The 27468-nt window shown below is 44.4% G+C and overlaps 1 protein-coding gene across 2 annotated transcripts in view; it reads left to right on the forward strand.

The window, feature by feature from the left end:
• Positions 1-24710, forward strand: part of LATS2 (large tumor suppressor kinase 2) — a 75726-nt gene extending 51016 nt beyond the window's left edge. For both annotated transcript variants that reach the window (XM_068266956.1, XM_068266957.1), the window contains 5 exons: positions 420-1936; positions 9657-10239; positions 17859-18041; positions 20754-20860; positions 22833-24710. In XM_068266956.1, coding sequence (XP_068123057.1) covers positions 420-1936; positions 9657-10239; positions 17859-18041; positions 20754-20860; positions 22833-23324 — 2882 coding nt within the window. In that variant the 3' untranslated portion in view covers positions 23325-24710. The remainder of the gene's footprint in view (positions 1-419; positions 1937-9656; positions 10240-17858; positions 18042-20753; positions 20861-22832) is intronic.
• Positions 24711-27468: the final 2758 nt, after the last annotated feature.

The raw sequence follows: 27468 nt of genomic DNA on the forward strand, positions 1-27468 counted from the left end.
ATGTCCTAATTAGGCAGAACATAAGTAAATCTAATGCTGGGCATACACGGCTCATTTTTGCCCCTCGATTCTCCCGTTCAATCATTTCACCGCTCGATTCTGCAGTCGATTCCCTTATCATCTGCTCATTTTTCTTATTTTTTTCCATTCACTGCTCTCACAAATCAAGTGGCGAAACGATCGAGCGGGAGATCGGACATGTCAGAAATGATCTATCGAGCCATCTAAATGGCTCGAAAACGAACCGTGTATTCCCAGCATAACTGTCTCTATTTTAGTGAAGATGGTTGTGAAAATTCTTTACTCTTTCTACTACCAAGAGTATGATTCCGTAATGAGAATAATACCTTCAGTATAAATGATTAGTGAAGTACCCTGCTCAAACAGTTTTAATTTCTTTTTATTTGCATTTGTTAAAGGTAAAGGCACGGGCCCTAATAATGTTCTTCATCGATCGACTTTTGAAGGACCAAGTGAACCATTTCCACCCTATCATCCCATCAATAATCCACCATATGAGGCGCCTGGGTTTCCGGTTGACAGTTCTAGTGTGCTTAATGATGTACCACGTCAGTACATGGACTACTTGCTTTCTGCTCCCCAGCCTGGCTCTATGAATGCACCTTCACAGAGACCTCAAGCACATAACCCTCCAGGAAGTCACCAGCAGAAGGCTTATGCCAGCAGTGTTGAAACTGCTGCAATTAATTATGGAATGGCTAACCACGCCAACCAGGGCCTTTCCATGCAACCTCCTCATGCTTCAAACAGTCCACATTATGGGCGACAACATCTGATGGTCCAGGGGGACCCAATGGGATATAGTGTGCAGAGAACGCCGTCTTTTCAAAACAAAATGCAGCAAGAAGGTGGTTATGTCAGTATTCAAGGGAAAGTTCCAGTTTCCCAGACTAGTCCAGGACATACTTATCAGCAAGCACCAGCAGGTCTTTACATGCCACACCCTCACCACAAGCAGTCAAGTCCAACCTCCCACCAGATGTTAGTCATGTCAAGGGGATCTCCATATGCAAATGAGTACCAAGACTCACCACAGGCTCTTTTACCTCCATCCCAGAATAGCCTAAACATGGATATGTATGATATGGGTAGTGTGTGCCAGTGGCCAAATAACCAATCTCGTCGTGATTCTCTTCAGGGTCCTGTAATAGATGCGGCTCCACGGCAGCACGTTTCTTTTAGAACAGAAACGCAAGTACCGAGCCGTACCAACTCTTTCAATAATCACCAGCAACCCAAACAAGTGCAGCTGCGGCAAACTCCTCAAACCAAAGCTGATGCAGCAATGGCATCACCTAATACCATCACCACTGTAACATCTGCCCATATTCTTCAGCCAGTGAAGAGTATGAGGGTAATGAGGCCAGAGCCTCAGACTGCAGTTGGGCCTACCCATCCTGCATGGCTGGCTTCACAAGCACAGGCTGCTGAAAGTGTAGAGATTATTGAGTCGCTTCCAATATCTGCTGCAGGGCCAGGTCCTTATGGGATTGACATGGATTTTGGCAACCAAGATATTAGATTTCCACCACCACCCTACCCAAAGCATCTTTTGATCCAGAACAGTTCAGAACAGCATGATATGACCTCTTTATGTAAGGGAGTAGAGCAGAACCTGCGTGTTGTTGACAATGTAACCTGCAACCAAGGGGAGGAAGTGAATGGCGATGTAAAACACGAAAAAAACAGCAAGAATTCCAAAGCCACCAAATCCGGGAAGGACAAAAAGCAGATTCAGACATCTCCTGTCCCAGTGCGTAAAAACAGCAAAGACGAGGAGAAGAGGGAATCCAGAATTAAAAGCTACTCACCATTTGCCTTCAAGTTCTACATGGAACAACATGTGGAGAACGTATTGAAAACGTACCAGCAGAAGATCAATAGAAGGATGCAGTTGGAGCAAGAGATGGCAGAGGTAATTGCTTTTTATTTTATATTGTCTAATTGTGTTTGTATTTTCGCTTTACTCATTTTTTATCTAATTTTTTTTAATCACAAAAACTTGATAGTTTTTTTTTGTTTTTTTTAGCTAAAATAAGGTAAATTCATAGTGAACCTTAGGGATTACAGCCTATGAGGGTGGCAATCTGCTTGGACCGGTCAGTGCCAGGATCAGCTGAGTTAAATCATTTTGTAAGCCCAGAACAGCCAGAGTTCTCCACTTTAAAGTGATCTGAAAGTCAGCATTTCTACTTTGCTCTAAAAGATTCCTCACAGCTTGAAAGCTACTATCCCAGAATTTTTTTTTTTAGCAGAAATGGTTAAGGGCCCATTTCAACCATCGCGAATCTGCATGCGTTTTCTGCATAACCAATAATTACTGCATAACCAATACAAGTGGATGGGTGTGTTTCCACTTGTCAGAAATCCTGTGCGGTTTTGTGTGCAGGAAAAATCTGTATGGCAGAGCCATCAGATTTCGCACATGACTGTTAAAAAAAAAAAAAAGAATTTGCACACCTCAAGGAGGTGTGCAATTCGCATACAATGGCCTCGATTCATAAGCAGCAGTGCGATATGAAAAATCTTGTCGGGAAAATACCGCACTCGGTATTTTCCCGGTCTGTGTGCTAATTCATAAAGATTTTCCCAGCTGCTGTTGGAGGTCGGTAAATTACCGCAGCCCCTTGAGCGGTAGAGTAGAGCAGTGTGGCGATTCTCTCTTTTGCCCTGCAGAAATGACTCGCATAGACGGCTCTCTGCAAAAATAACTCACTCAGATGACTTGCACAGACTTTCCCTGACTCGCACAGATAGCTCTCTGCAAAAATTACTCACTCAGATGACTTGCACAGACTTTCCCTGACTCGCACAGACGGCTCTCTTCACAGATGACTCAATACAGACTTTGGCTCTCTGCACTTTGCATTCATCAGAGCTGTCGGCAACTTGTTAACGCCTCACTAGAGGTGTCGGTAACTACCGCCAGGCTTACCGCTTGTTGAAGGCTTTATGAATTGGCATTTGCTGACAATTTACTGACATGTGTTGTAGGTAACTACAGCCAAGTCGGTAATTTATCTCCCTGGTCAGTAATGTCAGCTTCTCATGCGGTAACAGCCTTTATGAATTGACACTTTGCTAAGTGCTCAGTAAATTCTGCTGTTTATGAATCGAGGCCAATCTATTTAATAGGAAATTCGCATGCGTTTTCGCTATGCGAATTTTCCATGCGTATTTGCATATGTTTTTGCATAAAATCAATGTAAAAGCACACGGGCACTGACATGGTTAAATTCGCATACTTACTAACATGTGCGAAAACGTACACGAATTTGCGTTAAAATTTGCGTTACAATTTGCATTTGAATTCGTTTTCCGTGTCGAATTTACACCGCACAAGTGGAAATGGGCCCTAAACAAAGCACTTTGTCCTGCTATTCAGCTTCAAATCCGCATCCAAACTGGAGATAACAGTATCAATCTATGTTTGCATTCCAAGGTTGATACATGTGTGTAAACACAGTGTAACAAGTGAAAAGGAGCTCTCTGTGCTACAAGCACACAAACGGCTCAGAACAGCTAATTAGAAGATGTTACTATATAATAAAAAGCAGTTTGAATAAAATGCAATGGCAGGTTTCAGGCAAGATAAACTACACTTTGAAAACTTGTAATTTGTAAACAGACAATATTACTTATGCACAAAAGCATGTTATGTCCGAGTTTCAGACCACTTTAAAGTAGAAAGGCGGTAAGTTCTACTTCCATCAAACATAACACCTTTTGGTTTGATAGATTAAAATTTTACCACACTTCACCTTTGATGATGACCTGAAATGGAAAAAAAATAAAATAAAGAAAAACTTAGATACTTTCCTCGGTTTTGAGAAACCTCTGCATAAATACTAAATAATAATAGTCCAAAGGCCCTGCTGATCCATCTGCAAGCCCATCCAATACAGTGCAGTTTCAGGTTCCCTCTGAACATATCTGACAAGAGCTTACTGGATATGATCTCCTGGTTACGCTCGCTCCCTTCTGTTTACAAGTGTTGCCGTACCGCACTAGTGCTTTGTGCATGAGAGGCTCTGTGCTGCTAGGCAGGCTCGACCCATAGTTGCTCTTGTACAGTACAGCCAAATTCATACAAGGAGGGGAGCGCAGCCTCAAAGAGTGAGAGGGTCCAAACTAGCAGCGGTGAGGGCAAGGAGGACATGGGAAGCCTTAAAAAACCTGGACAAACCAGGCTGTTTGAAGGACTTTTTCTGGATTCATGAAACTGCTTGTGGTGGCTCTTGGAGCACTTTGTTTTACCATTATAATTTTACATAATTTTGGAAACTGTCCACACATTTGTTACATCACTGGCTGACCAACCGCCAACTCACATTTGCCAGGAGTGCCTCAGAGAATTTCCTTAATCTTAAGTGATGAAGCCACTCTTAATAACTGCTATTTTTAGGCCTCTTTGGAACTATCATGTCACCAATAGGATTCCTCAGTCTGTGGCGACTGACAGGATATATCTGCATATGGATGTTTTAGGGCCACTGCAGGTCCTCTCTCATGGCATACACAGAATGGTACCATTGGTTACCATTCTGTGTATGTCTTTGACAAAGGGGACCTGCCGTGGCCCCGAAAAGTTACTTGGTTACTGTATGGACATCTGGCACTATATATGAATAAACAAACCTGTCTACAGTGGACTGTGCAGATCTCTTGGTTTATACTTGAACTGTAAAACTGGTCCAGAACCTCGTCACTCTGTATAGTGAGCAACTCCCAGTACTTATTTTACATCTGCATATGTGGTAACAGAAGCAAGTGGCGTATTTCGTCTGGTAGACCTACAGGCAGATCACAGGCACCACGCAGGAATACAGCCTGGGTTAAATTAGATGAAGCTGTCGTTTATTTACTATTCTTAGAGGCATTTTGCTGCTCAGCGTATTTACAGAACATCTATTTCTGAATGTAATCTGGACAGCTGTAAAGAGAAGAATCCACTCAGAATTCCTGGAGATCCCTCTGTCTCCAGTTGTGTTTGTGGACATGAAATGTGTGAAGTGCTTCATTCAAACGTTAATAAAAATAGTACCTTAAGAATGACTTATGCTATATATCTGGGCTGCTAATTCCAGCCACTCAGACTAAGAATAGGAGGGCTACGTATTGTCAGTCTTCTTAATAATCAACAAAGCGTCCGCGTAAAACTGACTGGAGGGTTTCTACAGCCCTAGTATTACATTACTGAGTGCTTAAATGAGTCACTTTTGTAAATAAACTCCATTATTTTAGATTGTGTTATAATACACCAGGATCAAATATTTATTTAAGTCTTACAACCATTAAATCCGGAAGCCCAGACATTGTGGTCACAATGTGAAGGAAAACACCACTGTTCCTGTAATCTTCCAACTACTTTTTCAAAAATCACCTAATGATGGCATACTAGTCACTGGCAAAGGTCCTTCTACCCAATTTCGTTGTGTGTTTTCTATGGACATGCTGACAGTGCATTGCTGAAGCAGCTATCGGATTTGCACATGCTGTGTAATGGTTACAAGATAAGCCATGCTACATGAAAATATTGAAACTGGAGAGTGTGTGTGGTGTAAATTGTAATCAAGGAAAATGTAATACCACCCCACCCTGAATATTAGTGATTGCTGCATTTGTAAGGTGGGGTTGTGATTGCGGAATATGTAATATGACAATGGTACTGGGTGTTATATTGACATATGACTGTTAAATACTCCGTTTTTTTAATTGCCTGATGAAGCAGGACTATACCTGTGAAATGCGTTGCAACATTGTTTTGGAGTATTTTAATAAATGTATGTATTTTTGAAAATTGACAGTTTCAAGTCTGCCTGGGGGAGGTAAATCCACCACTGCCTCCTTAGCAATTTTAACGATTTTAGTGTATTATATTCTGTTGGCGCCTCTGTTCACTGCATACGATACCTGTGTCCACCCCTGGTGGACGGGTGCTGTACCCTCTTCCAACATACAGAGAGCGACTTCTTAATCCTGAGTGGGGACACATCTAAATCTCCCCACCTGCCTTTACAGTGGTTGCATATCGGGTAACCCTGGTTTGTAAGTATTATTTTACTTACACTATCCATCTTACTTCAGTACTACACTTTATTGGACTCTAGGTGTGTATTTCTTCTTTAACTCCTTCAGGACTGACCACTCTGCTGCCCCCCTTAAGGACCAGAGCAGTCTCTAGTGGCCTCCACCTTGCCCTTCACTGTATAATCCCTGGTGATCTAGTGGTACCCTATTCCCTAAACATCCCCCTGGTGGTCTAGTGGCCTTCATCTCAACACCCTCCCCCCCCCCCCCCCCTGCAGAGATCGGCAGCAGTAAGAATTACTCACCTTCCTCCTCTCTCCAGTGGCGGGCAACTGTGACCAGGGATGCTCAAGTCCGAATTCGGGTGAAAGCCGGTTAGTTATCCGGATTTCACCCAGACACCTATACGGGCTGGGCGGGGGGTCAAGCTTACCTGTCTGACGTCTTCTTCGGTCCGTCCCTCTGCGCCTCCCACGATGTGTTACAGGTGCGTCACGTGATTACAAACACTTCCTCCTTCAACCCGGAAGGAGGAAGTGTTTGTACTCACGTGAGCGCCACGTGGGAGGCGCCGAGGGACGGACCGAAGAAGACGTCAGACAGGTAAGCTTGACCCCCCGCCCAGCCCGCACAGGTATCTGGGTGAAATCCGGATAGCAACTATCCGGGTTTCACCCGAATTGGGATTTGAGCATCCCTGACTGTGACTGGCAAACGCAGCAGCCAGCCCTGTACTGACACAAGTATGGGGTCCTGGCTTGATGACCTAATCAAGCCGGGACCCGTACTTTAGTCAGTTCGGGGCTGGATGCCAGCTGGCTGTCAGGAGCTGTGATCGTCGGTGGAACGCGGAAGGTGAGTGAAGCTTGTTTACTTGTTTACAATGTGATCACTACGATCACCGGCGATCACAGTGATCATGTGATTAGCCATTTAGCACGGCTCCTGATTAATGCCAGGAGATTAAGAGTCAATTGACAACCAAATGTCCAGTCCTGTATGCGTGCTACCGTGTTGGGAGCGGCGGACCACGTAGCGTGAAATCTATGTCCTGTCTGAACTACGTCGGTCCGCAAAGGGTTAAGAACCACTGTAATAAATTCCTCCATAAAGGTATATGAACCAAATCTGCACAGGCACACAAATTAGTGCTGCCAGCAATTTAGGTCCAGGCAGAGTCAAATACTATTCTCCCTCCAAGTCTTAGCAGCTCGAAGGGAGAAGTAGTTTGGAGCCGGAACTGCTATAGCGGCACCCAACTCAGGCGCTATGCAGCCAGCGCCAAGATGACCTGCTTCCTAGATACCTGCCTTACCCATAGTTTCTTTAGAGGGTAAAAAAAAACGCCATGCGCTATAACACTGTACATGATCTGATTCGATTACCATGTGATGAGACTTTTCACAATGTCTGAGTATGAAAAGCCAAGAGCAGTCCAAGCATGTGACGATTATCAGCAAGTTGGGTCAAAAATAGCCATTCTTGCCAACAGCCAGCAGGCATTATGGTCATGGAGACGCAGTGAATGGAGATCATGGTTTTCCTGGTCTCCATACGAGTATTGTTAGCAAGCACGATACTTTCAGCTGCACTGTTATTTTTGTAACTCTGCAGATGCCGCTATTTTTACCCCAATTCAAGCTGGTAGTGAATGCGGCTTGCCTGCCGCGTGTGAAGGCTCGGCACAAGTCATCAGCACAGTTGCTGGTAGGCGATCAGTCGTTGCTTTGTTCTGGCTGCATATTTCTGGAAATGTGGGACGTTTTGTGTGGTGAGAAACATCCCAGAATAGGTTGCTTTGCTGATTAGAAATATGAGAAGTTTGTTCTCTTCTGTGTAGGGATCTGCTTTTATATGTATCCTGAGATTTGTATATGCTCCTAAAGTTCTATAAAGCAAATCAAGGCTTCTGATAGCTTTATGTTTTATATCCAGCAGTATAGCAGTAGGGAGTGCAGAGGTTGTGCCTGCAGGAGACCCCTGGACCACAGGGGGCCCTCCTCCAGATGCTGCATTAACTCTTTATTGTTGCTGTAGTGGCAATGATCACCCCTATATGTACCAGGAATAGTAGTAAACATTAACAAACCATTCCGTTTCCCCTGGTTGCACCTCTTTCACATAGGGGCATAATGGTTAACGCGCTGAAACAGTTTAAATCTGCTTATGTGCACTAGGGAATTATCCCGCGGGCACGCCATGCGCGCTACTGGCAGCGTAGTGTACGCTCCTTAGCAACAGTGATACTCTAACGCCGGGCGATAGTGATGTATCACTTCCGCGAACCTTCACTAGCGTGGCAATTACTACTTTAACGTAGTATACTACATTACTGCTGTAGCAGCCGAGCTAGTGACATATTGCGTTGCTAAGGAGCTCACCCTACGATGCCAGTACCGCGTGTAGCGTGTCCACGGGATCATTAAATCGCGCTACTTCACTAGCGTGCGTAAGAAAATTTTGCTTGCACTGTTTCAGGGCATTAACCTTAAAGGGCAACTTAAGTGATAAAGAGGTGGAGGCTGCCATATTTATTTACTTTTAAGCAATACCAGTTGTCTGGCTATCCTTATGATCCTCTGCCACTAATACTTTTAGCCATAGCCCCTGAACAAGCATACAGCAGACCAGGTGTTTCTGACATTATTGTCAGATCTGACAAGATTGTTTCTGGTGTGATTCAGATACTATTGTAGCCAAATAGATCAGCAGGACAGCCGGGCAACTGGTATTCTTTAAAAGGAGATAAATATGGCAGCCACCATCAGGGATGCTCAAATCCGAATTTGGGTGAAACCCGGATAGTTGCTATCTGGATTTCACCCAGATACCTGTGCGGGCTGGGCGGGGGGTCAAGCTTACCTGTCTGACGTCTTCTTCGGTCCGTCCCTCGGCGCCTCCCACGATGCATTCCATTCGCGTCACGTGATTACAAATACTTCCTCCTTCAATCCGGAAGGAGGAAGTGTTTGTACTCACGTGACCGCCACGTGGAACGCATCATGGGAGGCACCGAGGGACGGACCTAAGAAGACTTCAGACAGGTAAGCTTGACCCCCTGCCCAGCCCGCACAGGTTTACTGGGTGAAATCCGGATAGCAACTATCCGGGTTTCACCCGAATTCGCATTTGAGCATCCCTGGCCACCATATCACTCTCACTTCAGTTCTCCTTTAATGAATCTGCCCCATAGTAACTGGAATCACATGACACAGGTGGTTTGTGACATGTGATTATTATACACTCGGTGCTGGGGTAGGATGTTTTATACAGGTTTGCTTGATTCACAAAACGGTGCTGTTAGCACGCGGTGAAAAGTGCTTAGCGGATTAGCGCATTTTCGCCTGAAAATACTATCGTGTGCAAAAATGCACGTTAATGTGAATTTTTCGCGTGTGAAAAGGTCGTGTTTGCGCGACAAATTCGCGTTAATGCGCAAATGCGAATTTTTGCGTGCGAAAACATTTTTTCACGCGAAAATGCGCCGAAACGCTTGAAAAGCCATGCTAACAGTTAGCACCATTTCGTGAATCAAGCCCATGGTTTTAGCACCAGAGAAGAAAAGTTTTCTCCGTATTTAATGCAATGTCTTTTGTAACTTGCAGGCTGGTCTTGGTGAAGTTATTCAGGAGCAAATGAGGAAGATTCTGTACCAAAAAGAAACCAACTACAACCGACTAAAAAGAGCCAAGATGGACAAGTCCTTGTTTGTGAAGATTAAGACCCTCGGCATTGGAGCTTTTGGAGAAGTTTGCCTCGCCAGTAAAGTGGACACCAAGGCATTGTATGCCATGAAGACCCTCAGAAAAAAGGATGTTCTGAACAGGAATCAGGTGGCCCATGTCAAGGCTGAGAGAGACATCCTGGCAGAGGCTGACAATGAGTGGGTAGTAAAGCTTTACTACTCCTTCCAGGACAAAGACTACTTGTACTTTGTCATGGACTACATCCCGGGAGGAGACATGATGAGCCTCCTTATAAGGATGGAGGTGTTTCCTGAGCACCTTGCTAAGTTCTACATTGCAGAGCTGACTCTGGCCATCGAAAGTGTCCACAAGATGGGATTTATCCACAGGGATATCAAACCAGATAACATTCTCATAGACTTAGATGGCCATATAAAGCTTACAGACTTTGGCCTTTGTACTGGCTTCAGGTGGACACATAACTCAAAGTACTACCAGAAAGGTGAGTTTTTATAGTGATTAAATGTTCCTGAACTCCTCATGTGTATCTGAATTTGTATTCTCTCTGAAGAAGGATAATATACACAGACTATTTCTTTGTCTCTTAGTAATCTTATTAGTTAGATATCATTACTTCCTGACTTGTTGATTTCCTCTCAGTTGATTCACTGCTCTCCCCATTTTGCTACTGTCACCTTCTTATGGAAACAATGTTATCTCAGAGACCTCAGACTTAACTGTTTGATATGTTTGTGATCCACCATGTGCTAAGAAAACACATTTCTTTCAATGTCTATATGCTGGGAATACACGGTACGTTTTGTAGCTGAATAGATGGTTCGATAGATAATTTCCGACATGTCCGATCACCCTTTCGATTCTTTTGCCGCTCGATTTCTGATAAAAGTGAATGGAAAAAGATAAGAAAAAAACGAGAGGAAGATAAGAATCGAGAGCTGAAATCGAGAGGCAAAAACGATCGAGAGCAGAAACGAACCGTGTATTCCCAGCATAATGCCTGGTACACACCATGCAATTTCCCATCAGATAGACAGATCAAAATGATTATTTCCGTCAAGTCCTATATGATTTCTGGTTGTTTTTCTGATCACTTTTATACCAAATCGATCAGAAAAATGATCGAAAATCAGATCGGACCTGGCGTAAATAATTGATTCGACCCGTCTGTCTGACGGGAAATTGCATGTTGTGTACCAGGCATTAGGTTCGGTTCAATTTATTGCATTGGTTTGCATTCCAAAATCAAACAGATATAGCATATGTTAAAACTCAACTGTAAAATGTTTGCAGATAAAACCTTTCAGTTTTTCACTATCGTAAAATAAATTCAACTTACTGCATAAGTTTGCATTTACAATCATATCATATAGATACCTTATATATATATTCGCGTATAATCCTAATTTTTCAGCACAAAAAATGTGCTGAAAAGTTACCCCCTTGGCTTATATGTGAGTCAGTGGAGCAGCACAGATGGCGGAGCAGGTTTTGTTACTGGCAGAGGAGGGTAAGGATTGTGCACTAGTGATCCTGCTCTTGCCAGCTGGTTCCCTGCTGTGTCCGTGCCCCCCATCCCCTGCAACATGGTGTGCAGAGTGCGCTGCTCAAGACTACCCGTGTCCCCTGGCTTGTAGAGCGGAGTGTGCAAGCATCGTGTCAGCGGTGAAATGATCAGGAATTCTTCCTGTGTGGCAATAGTTTTGTCTTATATCTATGACACCATCTAGTGGCGTCTTGAGACACAGCTGTATCATCCTTGGGGCACATCTGGCTATGGGGAGGAGGGCTGACTTGTACTGGGGCACATCTGGCTACTGTGGAGTGGGCTATACTGGGGATGAGGCTTATATGTGAGTCAATCACTTTTTCCTGGTTTCTGAGGGAAAAGTGGGTACCTTGGCTTATACGCGGGTCGGCTTATATTCGAGTATATACAGTATGTCATTTATTGAAACTCAACTGTAGCACGTTTTCAGATACAATTTTTCAGTTTTGGTTTCAACCTTATTATTTCCCAATATTACGTCACATTCACTCCTCATGCATTACATAGGAGGGGTCCTCTAAAATTTAAAAAGCTTAAAGTGTACCTGAGACGAGACTACCTAAAGGTTTTATACATACCTGGGGCTTCCTCCAGCCCCATGCACACGGATCGCTCCAACACCTTCGGTACCGGGTCCCGTAACATCAGCCAGTTGCGGGTAGTCTGCGCAAGAGAAGTGTGCCCTCTTCGTATCTCTCCGGCGGCTGCGATCCATGCGCATGAGGCTGGAGGAAGCCCCAGATATGTATAAAACTTTTAGGTAATCTCGTCTCTGGTTTCCTTTAAAAAATTAAATACAGTATACATAATACAATGGCTGAAAAAAATATAGCGGTTTAGGTCTCAATATTGCATCCACATGTAGGTTATTGTCTTGATATTAGTGCAGGGCACATAAAAGTATTGGTGTCCAAATACCCGCTATGTTATCCTTGTAATCCTTGCTGGCGATGGCATGTGATTATTAGTAGCATAGTGGATATTTGGGCGGGAAAATGCTGCCTATTCCTGTCTTACCATCCAGATTGCACTGAGGCGCGATTCTGGACAGCATGATGCAGTTTCCCACAGGATACACCCACATCCCTATAGCCGTGCATGGCAGAGGTAAGCGATTTGGGCTGTGGCATCGCAGCAGCATGGGTGCCATGGCTGAAATGGAAGAGTGGCACCAGAAAATTCAAACAAGTTGTTTATCTTTCCGGAAATAACCGGGGTCTGATGCTAGGTATATACCATACAATTTTCTGGCAGATTTACCTTCCAGATCAATATTTTCAACATGTCCAATCTGAATTTCGATTGATTTTTTTAACTTTATTTTATTTATTTATTTTTATCGATTTTTCATAGAACTGAACAAAAATAGATTGAAAAATTGATAGAAATTTAGATCGGACATGTTGGAAATAATTGATGCCTGGGGCAGCCTTTGATTATAGGCATCTTCTCTGGTTCCATCTCACCACTAGAGGTATACAGAGGATGGTATACAAGAAATTACTTACGGTATTTGGTAAAAAAAAAACAAAAAACGATGTGTACAATGGGGTAAACGTCACCTGAAATAATGTTTTGTAATTGCTTCGGGTTTACTTACAATGGCTATACAGATTACATCAGCACCTGTACTAGATTATTACACAAAGGATAATGAAAGATTGTTTTGGAAAGGGAAAATCTAGTATGTACAAAGCAACAGAGATTCTGTATTCCATCCATCAACAATGGCTAGTAGTGGCGAGGAGGAACTGAAGAGATTTTTGTCATCACGGCTATAGAAGCTCTTGGAGTCTTGTAGACCAGGATATAGAGATCAGAAAGCTACTGGACATTTCTGATGCTAATTAATAACCCAGACTTTTAACGACTCGTGAAGGAGAGACATAGGGTGGCTGCTATATTTATTTTCTTTTGAGCAATACCAGTTGCCTGGCAGTTCTGGTGATCTTTCAAGCATCAGTAGTGTCTGAATCACGCACCTTAAACAAGCATGCAGCAAATGCAGTCTTCAGTCTAATATCATTAGAGGCAGGATCAACAGGACAGCCAGGCAATTGTAATTGTTTAAAAGGAAATAAATAAATATGGCACCCTCCATAGACATTTATTAGCAAAACAGACAAATGATAAGCGCTCAAGGATGCACCTGAATTGTAAGCCATCAGCTGGCAATGCAGAGCCCCCTAGGGCTGAATACATGCCTCTAATGCAAAACAGATGCAAAATTATGTGCTAAACTCTAATCTAAAAATTTGAGAGTGAATTTAAAACAATGAAGGCAGCTAGCCACTAGTATACTTACATTTCATTTTGCACAGTGGGAGACATGGCAGCGCTTTCAAACAACCTCATACCTGAATGGTTTAACTGCAATGGTGAGCAGAGCTCCAGAAACTGGACTATATTGCACACCCAGCATACACTGCAGGCAAAGAGAGGGAGGGGGAATTAGTGATTAAGCTGCATCAGTGGGCAGAGCTCCAGAACCTGGACTATATTACACACCCTGCATCACTATAGACCAGGGGGGGGGGGGGGGGGGGGGTGTTAGCTTCAGTGATAATTAGTGCACAAATTGGGCTCTATTCATAAAACTTCTGAGCCGGAAAAAATCCTGGAGGTAAAATACCGCAGCGGTATGTTACACTTCTGGGTGGTCATTCAAAGAAATCTTGAAAGCTGCGATGCAAGAGCGGAGATCTCCCGCTGAAAGCTGGCGGTAAGCTGTCGGAAGGCATGCGGAAACACTTCAGCCGGCAGAGTCCCTCCGTGCACTGCTCTCTCTGGGAGGTCTGTCCCATTCACTTGTATGTAATCCGCAAAATCAGAGGAAGCGGTATTTCCCGTCCACATACCGCTTCCTCTAATCTTTATGAATGGCCATTTTGTTACTTTTTTCTAGATAAATCTAGAAAAACACTGGAGAAGGCGGAAATTTCTCGCTCTGCTGGGGGATTGTAGATTTTCATGCGGGAACAGCTTTTATGAATGCCCACTTTGCTAAATGGACGGGAAAATCCGCTGTTTTGAGCGGAAAACTTGCGGTAAGGTTTTATGAATAGAGCCCATTATGACCTAATAGACTTCCCCACTAATTGTGCACTAATTATCACTGAAGCTAACACCCCCCCTTGGTCTATAGTGATGCAGGGTGTGTAATATAGTCCAGGTTCTGGAGCTCTGCCCACTGATGCAGCTTAATCACTAATTCCCCCTCCCTCTCTTTGCCTGCAGTGTATGCTGGGTGTGCAATATAGTCCAGTTTCTGGAGCTCTGCTCACCATTGCAGTTAAACCATTCAGGTATGAGGTCTGTTTGAAAGCGCTGCCATATCTCCCACTGTGCATAGACATTTATTATTTACAATATTTCATATGCCGTTTGGTTTGGGAAGGGGTGGTTTTATTGTTAAAAATAAACCCAAGATGATAGACCTACGGAGGCTGCCATATTTATTTCCTTTTAAACAATACTATTTGCCTGGCAGTTCTGCTGATATTTCTGGTCTGAATCGTTCACCTGAAAGAAGCATGCAGCTAATCCAGTCAGACTTCGGTCAGAAACACCTGATCTGCTGCATGCTTGTTCAGGGTCTATGACTAAAAGTATTAGAGGCAGATGATCAGCAGGGCAGCCAGGCAACGTGCATTGTTCAAAAGGAAAGAAACATGGCAGCCTCCATATCAGGTGTCCTTTAAGCACGCTCACCTTTTACATTTTTAAATGCGGCATTTGCATAGCTGATTAGTATTCTACTGTAAACAAAATTAACAAAGCATGCATATGTTAAAATTCCATTTACTTTACAGGTTACAAAGTTTAGATGCCAGTACTAGCATAAACATGTTACATGACGGGGAGGAAACTAATACATCAGAAGAAAGAAAACAATCCATATTATATGTTGCCGTTTGTTTTGTTTTCTTTACTCTGATGCTCTAGTTTCTTCCTTATGCATAGGATGTAATTGTACAGACAGTGTTCATAGTGCAAACTGAAATCAGTACTGTAAGGGAGAGGTGTTCATCACTGGGAGAACACTGGACCAGGGGAAACACTCAACCTGGGAAAACAGCATGGGGGGGTATTGGCACTGGATCATGTGGAAGGGGGACAATGGATGACAGTGGGGGACACTGAAGGACAGGAGGGACAGGACGCTGGACAACAGGGGGAACACTGAACAATATGGAGGGAACTGTGAATGACAGGAAAAACTGGATTGGGGTGGGGGACACACACACTGGACGACAGGGAGAATAGGACCAGGAGAACAGGGAACACAGGACGAGGAATACTCTGCATATACTGGGTTGGGGAGCACAGGACGAGCGGAAGGGAAGCTATATGGGGAGGAGGGGGGAATCCCTAAACACCAGGAAACCATATGGGGGAGGAGGGCCTCTTGGCCACCAGAGAAGGCTGTTTAGGGGAGGGGGGACCACTAGATTGGCAGAGATCACTGTATAAGGGAGGGGGGAACCACTAGACTAGCAAGGAACGCTGTATGGGGAACATTTTCCAGCACTACCCCACCTGGCTGTTTTTTTCATGCCACTCGGCTGGAAATAAATTCAAGGGAGAACTCTTGTTGAAATTCATTTGTGAATGCCAATTTGCCCCACTTATGAATTGTTGACATGACGGAATACGGATAAGCTCGGCAGATAATCGTTCATTGTCCGCAGTGCTATAATCATTAAATGATGTGTCTGCGAAGTCTACTCCAGTATCCCCACATCCTTCATCGTTTAACGATCCTATCGGTTGACAATTGTTTGCCATTCTTCTTGTAGTGTTCTGCTGTCGTTTACATCACATCGCTTAACATCTTTTGTATTTGATCATGGAATTCATCAGCTGTTTCCAGCTATCTAGTCTTGCTGTGTGTATGAAGCTTTAGGTGTTACTATACTGTCTGCTGTGTTAATGATAATAGGCAGCTTCTCCCAGACAGAACCCAGACATTCTGTAATCCTATATAATAATTTGCCTGTGTGTCTGCGTCCCATGTCCTTGTGTCAGTGCTTTTGCGCTACTGCGCATGTGCTGCACTGACAGCCGTTAGGACAGGACGAGTACAGCCAGGCGGGCGCATGCGCGCTGACATGCGGCAGTGACAAATCTAGAGCCCGGTTTACAAAAAGTGGTTCTCTCTCACATTTAAGAAGCACAAGCTGGCCATCTGGCTAAAGGCCATCTTTAGGAAAAATCTGAAAACTTTTTAAGGGCAAGGGGGAAAAGAAGTAATCGTCTAATAAATGTTGTTTTTACTCAGTGCCCAAATCGAATGACAATGAATGAAGTTGTCTTTTCATGAGAATTTTCTTAAAGGAGAGGTCCAAGGTGAAATCAAAATCCACTTACCTGGGTCTTCCTCCAGCCCTTTGCAGTCCTCCTGTGCCCTCGCCGCAGCTCCGCTTACTGCCGGTGTCCTCCGCTGAAGAAGCCGACCTCGCCAGGTCGGCTTCATGTGCGCTCCACGGCGCGGGTCACGTGGTATAGCCAACGTCATCCGGTCTCTACTGCGCAGGCGCAGAACTGTATCCTTTAATGAAAATGCTAAACAGGCGAAATAATGTTTTCCTATTTACGTCTTGGGTTAGGTTTAAAGGACAACTGAAGCGAAACGGATATGGAGGCTGCCATATTTATTTCCTATTAAGCAATACCAGTTGCCTGGCAATCCTGCTGATCCTCTGCCTCTAATGCATTTAGCCAAGGACCCTGAACAAGCATGCAGCAGATCAGGTGTTTCTGACATTGTCAAATGTGACAAGATTAGCTGCATGCTTGTTTCTGGTGTGATTCAGACACTTCTGCAGCCAAATAGATCAGCAGAGCTGCCAGGCAACTGGTATTGTTTAAAAGGAAATAAATATGGGAGCCTTCATATTCCTTTCATTACAGTTGTCCTTTAAAGTTGGAGCCGCTTTCTTTCTGGTTTTTGTTTCTATATGTTTCCATTTAAAGGGAGTTTCCCTCACCTTGAAGTTGGTTATATATCATCAGCAGGCCAGAAATAGCATTAGAAGATAGTAGAAGCAACAGAGAACACCTACTTTCCATTGCTTTTTTTTTTGTGGCCACTCTCAGGTTTCAAGCTCAAACCTTGATGGTGTCTAAAACATGAAGTTAAGACTTCTCCACAAAAGGGGCACAAACAGCAGTAAGGCAGTTCACACATAAAATGTGTCCAGTCCTATCCTGTTATAACTATTTTTGACAGTTAGGATCAGTTTTGTATGAGTTTTCTATGGCTTTGTTTACACATACTGTAAATCTACATTTCTGTCCAGTCCTGTCAGTTTTGTATCAGTTTTCTATGGGTGTGTTCACACATAAAAGGTGTACAGTTCCAATTTTGTTAGGTACCTTTGACAGATTCGGACTGGACCGGAAATGTACAGATTTATGTGTGAACCCAGCCTACCAGCCTGACAGAGGCTCACACCTTTCTGTGTGTCATGCGTGCAATGTATTTCATTAGCAATCAATGCAGGTTTTTAGAATAACATGAAATAACGCCACTTCTCTTACACGCCATTAAGGGAACCACATCCGGCAGGACAGTATGGAGCCCAGTGAGCTGTGGGATGATGTGTCTAACTGCAGGTGCGGCGACAGACTGAAGACGCTGGAGCAACGAGCCAAGAGACAACACCACCGATGCCTGGCGCATTCACTAGTGGGGACTCCGAACTACATCGCTCCAGAAGTCCTACTGCGCAAAGGTGAGTGCGCTGTAAACCACAGAGGACAGCACAGCAGGAGCTGCCTGACAAAGCTGTGCCGGGCAGTGACTCTTCACTTCATGGATAGAAGAGGCAATAAAGTCTTTAGTCGTAGGCCAGTATTTGTTAGTTAGTAAGGCTGTTATCTGTCAGTAAGGCTTGGCTCACACCATGGCCCTTATTCAGTTCACTTTTCTCTCGTAAGGTTTTCTCCTAGGAGAATCAACCTCTCTTTAACCAGTTCCTGTCCCAACTACAGTATAATCACGTCATTGCAAGTGGCTTGTGAAAGCCACATGACGTGATTATACGTTTTCCCCTTTATATGAGCACAGCGTGCGTGCTAGCACGCACCTGGGCTCATCAACCCCCCTCCCTCTAACTTCACTAATAAGGGATCCCCTCCCAGGTGTCCGATCCCCCCACCCCACTCCCGATCCCCTGTAATTACAACCCCCCCCCCCCCCTCCTCCTCCATGCTGCGATCAGGCAGCATGGGGAATTGCTAAGAAAACTTTCACCTAATCTTGATGCTGCAGCGGCGATCGGCTCCCCTCCATTCAGTACCGCTAACAGCCTCTATGTGCAGAATGGATCGGGTCCCGGCTTGATGACGTCAAGCGGGCGGGGGTTGAGGCAGTGCACAGGGAGCAACACAGGGTCAACAAGGAGAGGGAGGGGGTAAAGGGGCACACACGCACCTGGCTATGGAGGGGGGGGGGTGAATAGACACAACCAGACAGCTTGGGGGGGGGGAGGGGAGGGGTACTAAGGCCTGGTTGGGGGAGGGATCAGTAAAAAAAAACACAGCTGCTCGGGGGGGGGGGGGGAATCAGTAAATAAAACACCGCTGCTGGGGGGGTTAGGGGGGGCACGGGGAGCAACACAGGATCAACAAGGGGGGTTAAAGGGGCGCACACACACCTGGCTATGGAGGGGGGGGGGGTGAATAGACACAACCAGACAGCTTGGGGGGGGGGGGATAGATAAATATCCACATCTGGCTAGCTGGGGGGGGGGAGGGGTACTAAGGCCTGGCTGGGGGGGGGGGTATCCAGAGGCACATCTGACCAACTGTGGGGGAGGGAGGCGTATGTAGGTGCACATCTGGCTAACTGGGGGGAGGATCGAACTATAAAGTAGGAAAAAAATAACTAAATAAAAATCAGACACAAAATGAAAAAATTCATTTTATTTCCAAATAATTTATTGTCATCATACATTGTACTAGGATTGAATTTTAAATGGTGAAATAACCACATCGAATGGAAAAATAAAATGTGTGGGTTTAACTTACAGCAGTAACTTTTATTTTCAAACTATAATGGCTGAAAACTGGGAAATAATGACTTTTTTTCATTTTTTACCCCTTGTTCCCTTTAAAATGCATAGAAAATAATTTAATTCTTAGCAAAAAGTACCACCCAAAGAAAGCCTAATTGGTGGCGGAAAAAACAAGGTATAGACCATTTATGTATGATAAGTAGTGATAAAGATATTGGCAAATGAATGAGAGGAGTGTGAGATGTAGAAAATTGCTCTGGTTTTTTAGGGGGAAAACCCCAGGGACGCGAAGTGGTTAAAATAACTTTTCAGCACTCTGCATTTGAAAAAAAGTACCACAGAGTAGATGAAAAACGTCTGTCAAAATCATTCTATTTCCTTGCTTGCTGGTGAGATAAAAGGCATTTCACTGATAAGGTGTGAAAATATTCACTTTCTGAAAATAATCGATTCCAAAGGAATCGGTACCTATCACACACAGCACATCAATTTCCAATAGATTCTGGCAGGGAATCTAATTTGAATTCAATCAAACCGCAGCGTTGCACTGTTTGACGCAAACCAATGAGGTGTTGCGGCGGCGCATGAGCGGAAGCGCATTTAAACAGTACACTTCCACATACCCGAAGCAGGAAGTGACGGCAAGCGCGCGTCACTTCCTGCTTAGCCGGTGGCCAGACAGGGAACACCGCGCTATAGCGAGGTGTTCCCTGAAGGCCTGTTTTTGACGGTGTGATGCGCTGCGTCGGGCGTCGGGTAATGTTCATTTGAAGTTACCTCGTATATTTTTTTTGAATAATTTTACTCAGTACAGGTTCTCTTTTTAAAACTGGTCAGAGCCATTATGAAAATAGGTGTGTAGTCCATTTTAAAGAGAACCCGAGGTGGAAGTTAATTATGTTAGTGGGGCACAGAGGCTGGTTGTGCACACTAACACCAGCCTCTGTTGCCCCATCAGCGGGAGGGAAGGGACGCGGGCGTGTAGCGCCGATACGGAGGAGGCAGGGGAGCGGCGCTAACAGACAGGCAGAGGTAAACATTGTGCTGGCGACACGCTGCGTGTCGCCAGCACTGCGGGGGGTATAGCGGCGCGCAGGGGGGTCTTGGAGGCACACCATGGGGCAACAGAGGCTGGTGTTAGTGTGCACAACTAGCCTCTGTGCCCCACTAACAGAATTAAATCCCACCTCGGGTTCTCTTTAAGGTAAAATAGAATACTGGCAGAGAGATACAACACCTGCTTATCCCATGAGGATGAATGGTGTAAAGAGAGCAGGGCTACAAAGTACTGTATGAAAAAAGTGAACAGTATTATTATGAGTACCAGCATGTGTGTTGTATGAAATACATGAAAGTATTTGCTCCAGTGGCAGGAAGCACCTTGGTAGCAGTTTCCTCTGTGTCTTACCTTTCTGTTCTGTTGTGCAGGATACACTCAACTTTGTGATTGGTGGAGTGTGGGCGTCATTCTCTTCGAGATGCTGGTTGGTCAGCCTCCTTTCCTAGCATCCAATCCCACAGAAACACAGCTCAAGGTAAGCGGCATCTCACAATCTGGTTGCGACCTGGAGCCCAGCCTTCTTCTGGAGCCCACCTTTCCTGTAGTTTGTTCAATTTGCACCATTATTAACTGAATGTGTGATGGCCATGCACATTTTACAGGAAGTGGGACTTGAAGTAAAAAAAATTTTTTTTTATTTTTTGTCACCCTTTGCCAAGCCTAATTAACCCTTTGCCTTCCATGCAGACTGGTATCCCCCAGGGAATTTGGAACGTAAGGGCTGCACCCTTTGAGCAATACCAGTCCATGAGGCCTGTAGCAACATTCGGGGGTCCTCTAAAAAGAGAAGCCCCTCCTCCCCCTCTCCTGTTTCCAGAACACCTCAGTTCAGTATTACGATCCAGGGTTTTCCCTACCTTTGGTGCCCAGCAGGAAGTGGGAGTGACACTATAGGGAGGCCAAACGGCGCTTGTTGCCGTCAGCCAGGGTGGCTGAACTGCTCAACAAACAAGCTGAGTCATCCATGGAAAAGAGGCCGTAGTTTTTACTGCTGGGTAGTGTGAGGTATGTAGAAGAGAGAATTGCAAAGGCTCAAACTACCCTGAATTTTACCTACCCAAACTACCCAGTGTAAATTTGCTGTCTCATCAAAATAACACAATACACAACCATTACTGTCTAATCCTCGGGCAGAAAAAAGTAAGAACGCCCCGAAATGAAGAATGTCAAAAATCTGCCCAAAGTGGGGAGAATTTACTCAGTTATACAAGCTGTACACTAACTACTTAACATTATAACAAAGTGTCATACCTTCAGGCAGGCAACACACTAGATATGAATGTACGTGTTTTGCCACAGACAGCAAAACACGCACGATTCCACAGGCTATTGAAAGGGCCAGTTTTAGCAACAATGGGGCCCCAGGGCAAAATAAACCTGGGGGGCCCCCCCAACAGATACCCCGGAACAAAAATCGGCATTAAGGGACCTTTTTTTGCAGCTGGTAAAGTCAGGGTGTGAAGCCCCAATAGGTCGGTGCTCCACATTCTTGCTATCCCAGCCTGCGCAGGGGACAAGGGGTTAAAAAGTTTCAGGAGGGGGGACCCCACATAATTTTTTTTATTCCCACACTCTAAATCTATTAAAAAAAAAAAAATTGGGAAAATAGGAAAACATGCCAGGGATCTTCATACAGCCATATTGCGGCTGTATAGCGATCCCTGGCCAAAGCGCTGCGGCTGCGTAGAACCTCCTGGAACACCCGTCAGGAAATGTATTGCTCTTTCTTTTGATGCATGTAAAATTACACTACCGTTAGGTTTGCTACTAAAAGTGACATTTACCGCATTTAAAAGTATACTTTTTTTCTTCAAAACTTTAAAATCGATTTTCTCAAAAACTATAATGTCTTTTTGAAAAATTGTTTTTTCCTCTTATTTCCAATGATCTCCTTAACATATCCTGCAACTTTAGGGTTTCTATCATTTAAGGTGGATTTGCTATTAACAGTTAAAATCGGCGGGTTTTTAAATGTGCATTTTTTTTTCCTTTGAAACTTTAAAATCGATCTTCTCAAGAACTATAAGGTCTTTTTGAAAAATTGTTTTTCCTCTTTTAGCCACTGGGGGCCCCTACAGGCTCTGGGGCCCTGGGTAATTGCCTCCTTTGCCTTTATGGTAGCGCCGGCCCTGGCTATTGAAGTCAGTAGCCTAACGTGGTAAAGGCTCGTCGCGACCGTTCACGTTTTGCTTCATGATTTTCCATGCGTTTTTAAATCGCACAGCTTTATGCTTTTTTTCCCCCCATGATGCATGCGATATATGACGCCGGAAACTCTAAAAAAAAATGGAACAAATGCCGACAGTAACCCTGGAGATGCAGGTGAAAACGGCCCTGCAAGTGTTCCCTCTCTGTGTTGTCCATGTATTTATAAAACATTAATAGCTGTTCTAGGACTTTTAGAAATATGTTGAATTCATCATTATTATGTATTTATTGTCTTTTAGGTAATAAATTGGGAGAACACACTTCACATTCCCCCCCAGGTCAGCCTTAGTCCGGAAGCAACAGATCTTATCACAAAGCTGTGTTGCGCTGCGGAGAACAGGCTCGGCAGAAATGGGGCAGATGAAATTAAGGCTCACCCCTTCTTTAGCTCTATTGACTTCTCTACTGACATTCGGCGACAGCCAGCACCTTACGTCCCAAAAATCAGTCACCCGATGGATACCTCGAACTTTGATCCCGTGGATGAGGAAAGCCCGTGGAACGATAGCGGAGACAGCACTATGGCCTGGGACACTCTGATGTGTCCTAATAATAAGCACCCAGAGCACGCCTTTTACGAGTTCACGTTCCGCAGATTTTTCGATGACAATGGCTACCCATTCCGCTGCCCTAAACCTTCCCGCGTGGAAACCTCACAGTGCGAGAAGCTACCAGAGGAACACAACATGACGTCTAATGAGGCAGAGGGATGCCAGCCGGTCTATGTGTGAACCCAACTGGATAAGCCTCACCGCTCTTCTTGCCAACATGACTCGTCCACCATGATCCTTTTTTCCACTTTGTAACTTGCTACATTACTGGGAATTAATCAAATGTGGCTAAGTGTCCTTAAAATGTAGAATGCTGAAGGAGATTTTATAGAGAAATATATATCAACGGAAATCTTTGTTGAACTTTGAAGTATGTGGAACTTCACAGCACCTAAACGTTTGGCTCAGAGAGCCATTTTTTAGTATGGGTTGTGTAGCTACAGCCTTTTCAGCAAATAACCAAAGATGATAAAGCCTGTTGAAGGCCACAGCTATAAGGAAAGGCCGATTGCTTTGTTCACTACTGCCGCACAACACAACGTCTTTGTGGGAAGTTGGAAGAGTCAACTGGCCAAAACCTAATCTTGCTTTGTTGGGTACATTCTGCAATGCAAGATGTCCGTACCCAGCTAGGCTTGGAGACTCTGTGTATGAACCTAAAACTGTTATCTGATCCCTCTGCTGCATATTAGTCTATGAAATGTGTTAAAAAAAAAAAAAAAGGGTCCGATAGTTTCAAGAAACCTCCTACTCCTCAGTATTTCATTCTCCATCCTGTGCTGTGACACACAGTAGCTACTCTGGCAGTAGGCCAGAGAAAGTGAAATCTACTCGGATCCAAAAGTCTTGTCCATGCTCTTTTCTGGCCATTGAAGGAGCCTACGGTTTTACGCTATGTACTTGCCATATATTTAATTGTACATGTAAAACTGCTATAGTTGACAACCTCAGCAATAACCTATACATATATATATGTTTTTTAGAAAGAGCACTTATTTTCTAATACATACATTTATAGATTTGTAGATTTTTAACATGATGTAACAAGCTGCTGTTTCTTCTGTAATTTTCAGATTAGCTATCTTGTACTACTTCTAGGTAGGAGACACCGTACAGGTTTGCTGAGACGAGGGAATGCTGAGGGGGCGGGGTGGCGGTTAGAGAAGGCAAGTATTGATCTTGCCAGCAACTACATAAAAAACCTGAGTACTTTGGGTGGATTTAGGTAAAGAAAGGAGAAATGTTAGGTCCACACCTGAGGATTTGCAGCTTGTTTACAAAATGTTCTTTTTGTAGAGCCGCTTGCCCTGGTCTTGCATGGGGTGCCAGAAACAGCCCTGTCTGCATGCATTTTACGCGCACAGCAGAAGCATTGCCATTAAAGGAATACTGTAGGGGGGTCGGGGTAAAATGAGTTGAACTTACCCGGGGCTTCTAATGGTCCCCCGCAGCCATCCTGTGCCCGCGCAGCCACTAACCGATGCTCTGGCCCCGCCTCCAGTTCACTTCTGGAATTTTAGACTTTTAATTCTGAAAACCACTGCGGCTGCGTTGCCGTGTCCTCGCTTCCCCTGATGTCACCAGGAGCGTACTGCGCAGGCACAGATCATGCTGAGTCTGCGCAGTACGCTCCTGGTGACATCAGCGGGAGCAAGGATACGGAAACGCAGGCGCAGTGGTTTTCAGACTTTAAGGTCTGAAATTCCAGACGTGAACCGGAGACGGAGCATCGGAAGACCATTAGAAGCCCCGGGTAAGTTCAACTCATTCTCCCCCAACCCCCCTACAGTATTCCTTTAAATTGAGAAATGCACGGAATCTGCCCTGCAAGGCATGCTCTGGCACAGCACATTCTCAGTAAACTGGCCCTCAGTGGTTGTGGGTGGCTGGAAAGATGAATCCTATGTTGGTTTCTCATATCTCACAGAGAATTCTTTAGCGAGATTTCTTCAGCAGAGCCAGCAAAGCCAAATGATGGGTGTCATGATCTTCTAATGTGTTCAGCATAATGCAGAATCTACTGATTAGTGGAGAATCTAGCTGCAAAGCAGTGACACTTTCTCTGTGGCCTTATGGGAGGACCACAGCCAGCTGGGAAATCTTCCTAGTGGAGTTCTTCAGAGCTGTACAAAGCTAGTATATAAATTCATCCACCAGTATCCACTGAAGACTGTATTATGAGTCCTCGGTGCAAATGGAGGCTGACACAGCAAGACAGGCGCAAATTAAGTATTAACCAGTCAGGATCCACGTGTTAAAGGACACTTGAAGTGAGAGGGATATGGAGGCTGTCCTATTCCTTTCCTTTTAAGCAGTACCAGTTGCTTGGCCAACCTGCTGATCCTCTGCCTCAAATACTTTTAGGCATAGACCCTGAACAAGCATGCAGCAGATCAGGTGTTTATGACTTTTTTTGTCAAATCTGACAAGATTGGCTTCATGCTTGTTCCTGGTGGTGTTCAGACACTACCGCAGCTGAATAGATCAGCAGAGCTGCCAGGCAACCGTATTGTTTAAAAGGAAATAAATATGGCAGCCTCCATACATTTCTTGCTTTGGGTTCCCTTGAAATGACACTTGAACAGAACTCCTCCTTCATCAATTGCCCTGTGCTGTGATCATCAACTTAAAGCAGAACTGCAGCCACCACATGCTATACGGTGTCTGAAATGAGTGCCCATTGTGTGGATTAGGAGATAATTATATCCATTTAAGGTAGTACTCTATATAGTCAGGAATGATCAGTGTAGCGGTTATACTTATGTCTGGGATCTCCTAATACGTAAAGATATTAACGTAGTCCATGGACCAGCGCCATCCTAAAAAAGTTTCTGTATTAAATCTTGTTCTAAAAAGCCTTAATGTAAATCAGAACTGAATGAAATTCGATACTTACCCGCTGCTTGCTCCAGCAGCATAAGCCCATCTGAGTCCCACGCCGTCCTCCCGTGGTCTGCCGTTCAGCCGTGATCAGCTCCGGTAATAGGCTCAGTCGCAACAGTCCGGGACCCAGACTGGATGCAACTGAGCCTATTAATGGGGCTGATCGCTGCTGAACAGCAGACCACAGGAGGACGGTGTGGGACTCAGACGGGCTTATGCTGCTGGAGGAGCCATTGGTAAAAAATATGGCATTGCAAGAGTATTTTTTTGACTTGCATTCACCTGATTATGCCTACAGGAAGTTGCCTACTCTGATGCATGCTGGGGGACTACAACATTAACAGTGAATTGCTGTTTAGCTTGCATCTAGCAGGCAGAATCAAGTAACCACAACCCAGAGTAAATTTTAAAACGCAAATTACTTTTGCAACACTGTATTTTGTATTACAGTGAGTATAATGCACTCATTTCAGCCAAAAAATGCATCGTGACCACAGTTCTACTTGAATAAGGTTAATTGAATGCTTATAAGCAACTCCATTGTGCTGTACGCTAGCTTTTCTAAATGTAGTGAAGTACAGTGTGTGCTATTCATCAAGATTTCATTGTATTTGGAAATAGTGGATCCCATAATATGGCTTCTTAAGATCCGCGGTGCATGCTGAGCAACAGTAAGAGTGTCCACTCAGCTTGGGGCACACAGTACACAGACCCTCTTCAAGCGTTCCTGCACACTTGCCATAAGAGGAAATGTTTCCTAATCTTCAGATTTCTGCCCACATGGTGTTAGCCAGGAAATAAAGGGCACTACCCACCGTTACCTTAAATTATATCAGATTCCAGCTAATTGGCCATTGGTCAGCGCCGTCGATTTACCTACCGCCATTTCTGTTTCTGAGTGAGCTCAGCTTTAAATATGAGGTATAGTGATGGCCATGCCTAGGAGAACTCACGGAGAAGCATGTGATCAGCTTGGTCAGGTGATAGATATGTACAGTAAGTCTCTGAGCTTTGCAAATCTGCCAGCTGATGGAATAAATCACATGCTTCTCCATAAGTTCTCCTAGACATGATCATTACTTCTGCAGATACTGCTAAACTTTTCTAAGTCGAGTTAGTTGGAGAAAAAATACAAATAAAAAAAATGTAAAATTGTAATATAAGATAGTTATATATGTATATTGACTAATTGCACCTAAAAATGACTCCCTTGTAACGTAGGAAAGGCCTTTTAACCCCAAGATATGTGACATCACTTCTGTGCAATATTATTACATGTATTATTTTTACTGTTATCAGAAAATAATTCTAAGGTTGTTTGTGCCACGTATTCAGGCTTTCTGTCTTCCGCCTTTGGATGACTCCTCTTGGGTTGACTGCCGTGCCTGGTGGGTTTCAGTAGAATGTATGAGGAAGTGTCTGGTCTGTGAGCGCTACGTAT

This window comes from Hyperolius riggenbachi, chromosome 2, assembly GCF_040937935.1.
Source record: "Hyperolius riggenbachi isolate aHypRig1 chromosome 2, aHypRig1.pri, whole genome shotgun sequence".
In the NCBI taxonomy this organism is placed as follows: domain Eukaryota; kingdom Metazoa; phylum Chordata; class Amphibia; order Anura; family Hyperoliidae; genus Hyperolius; species Hyperolius riggenbachi.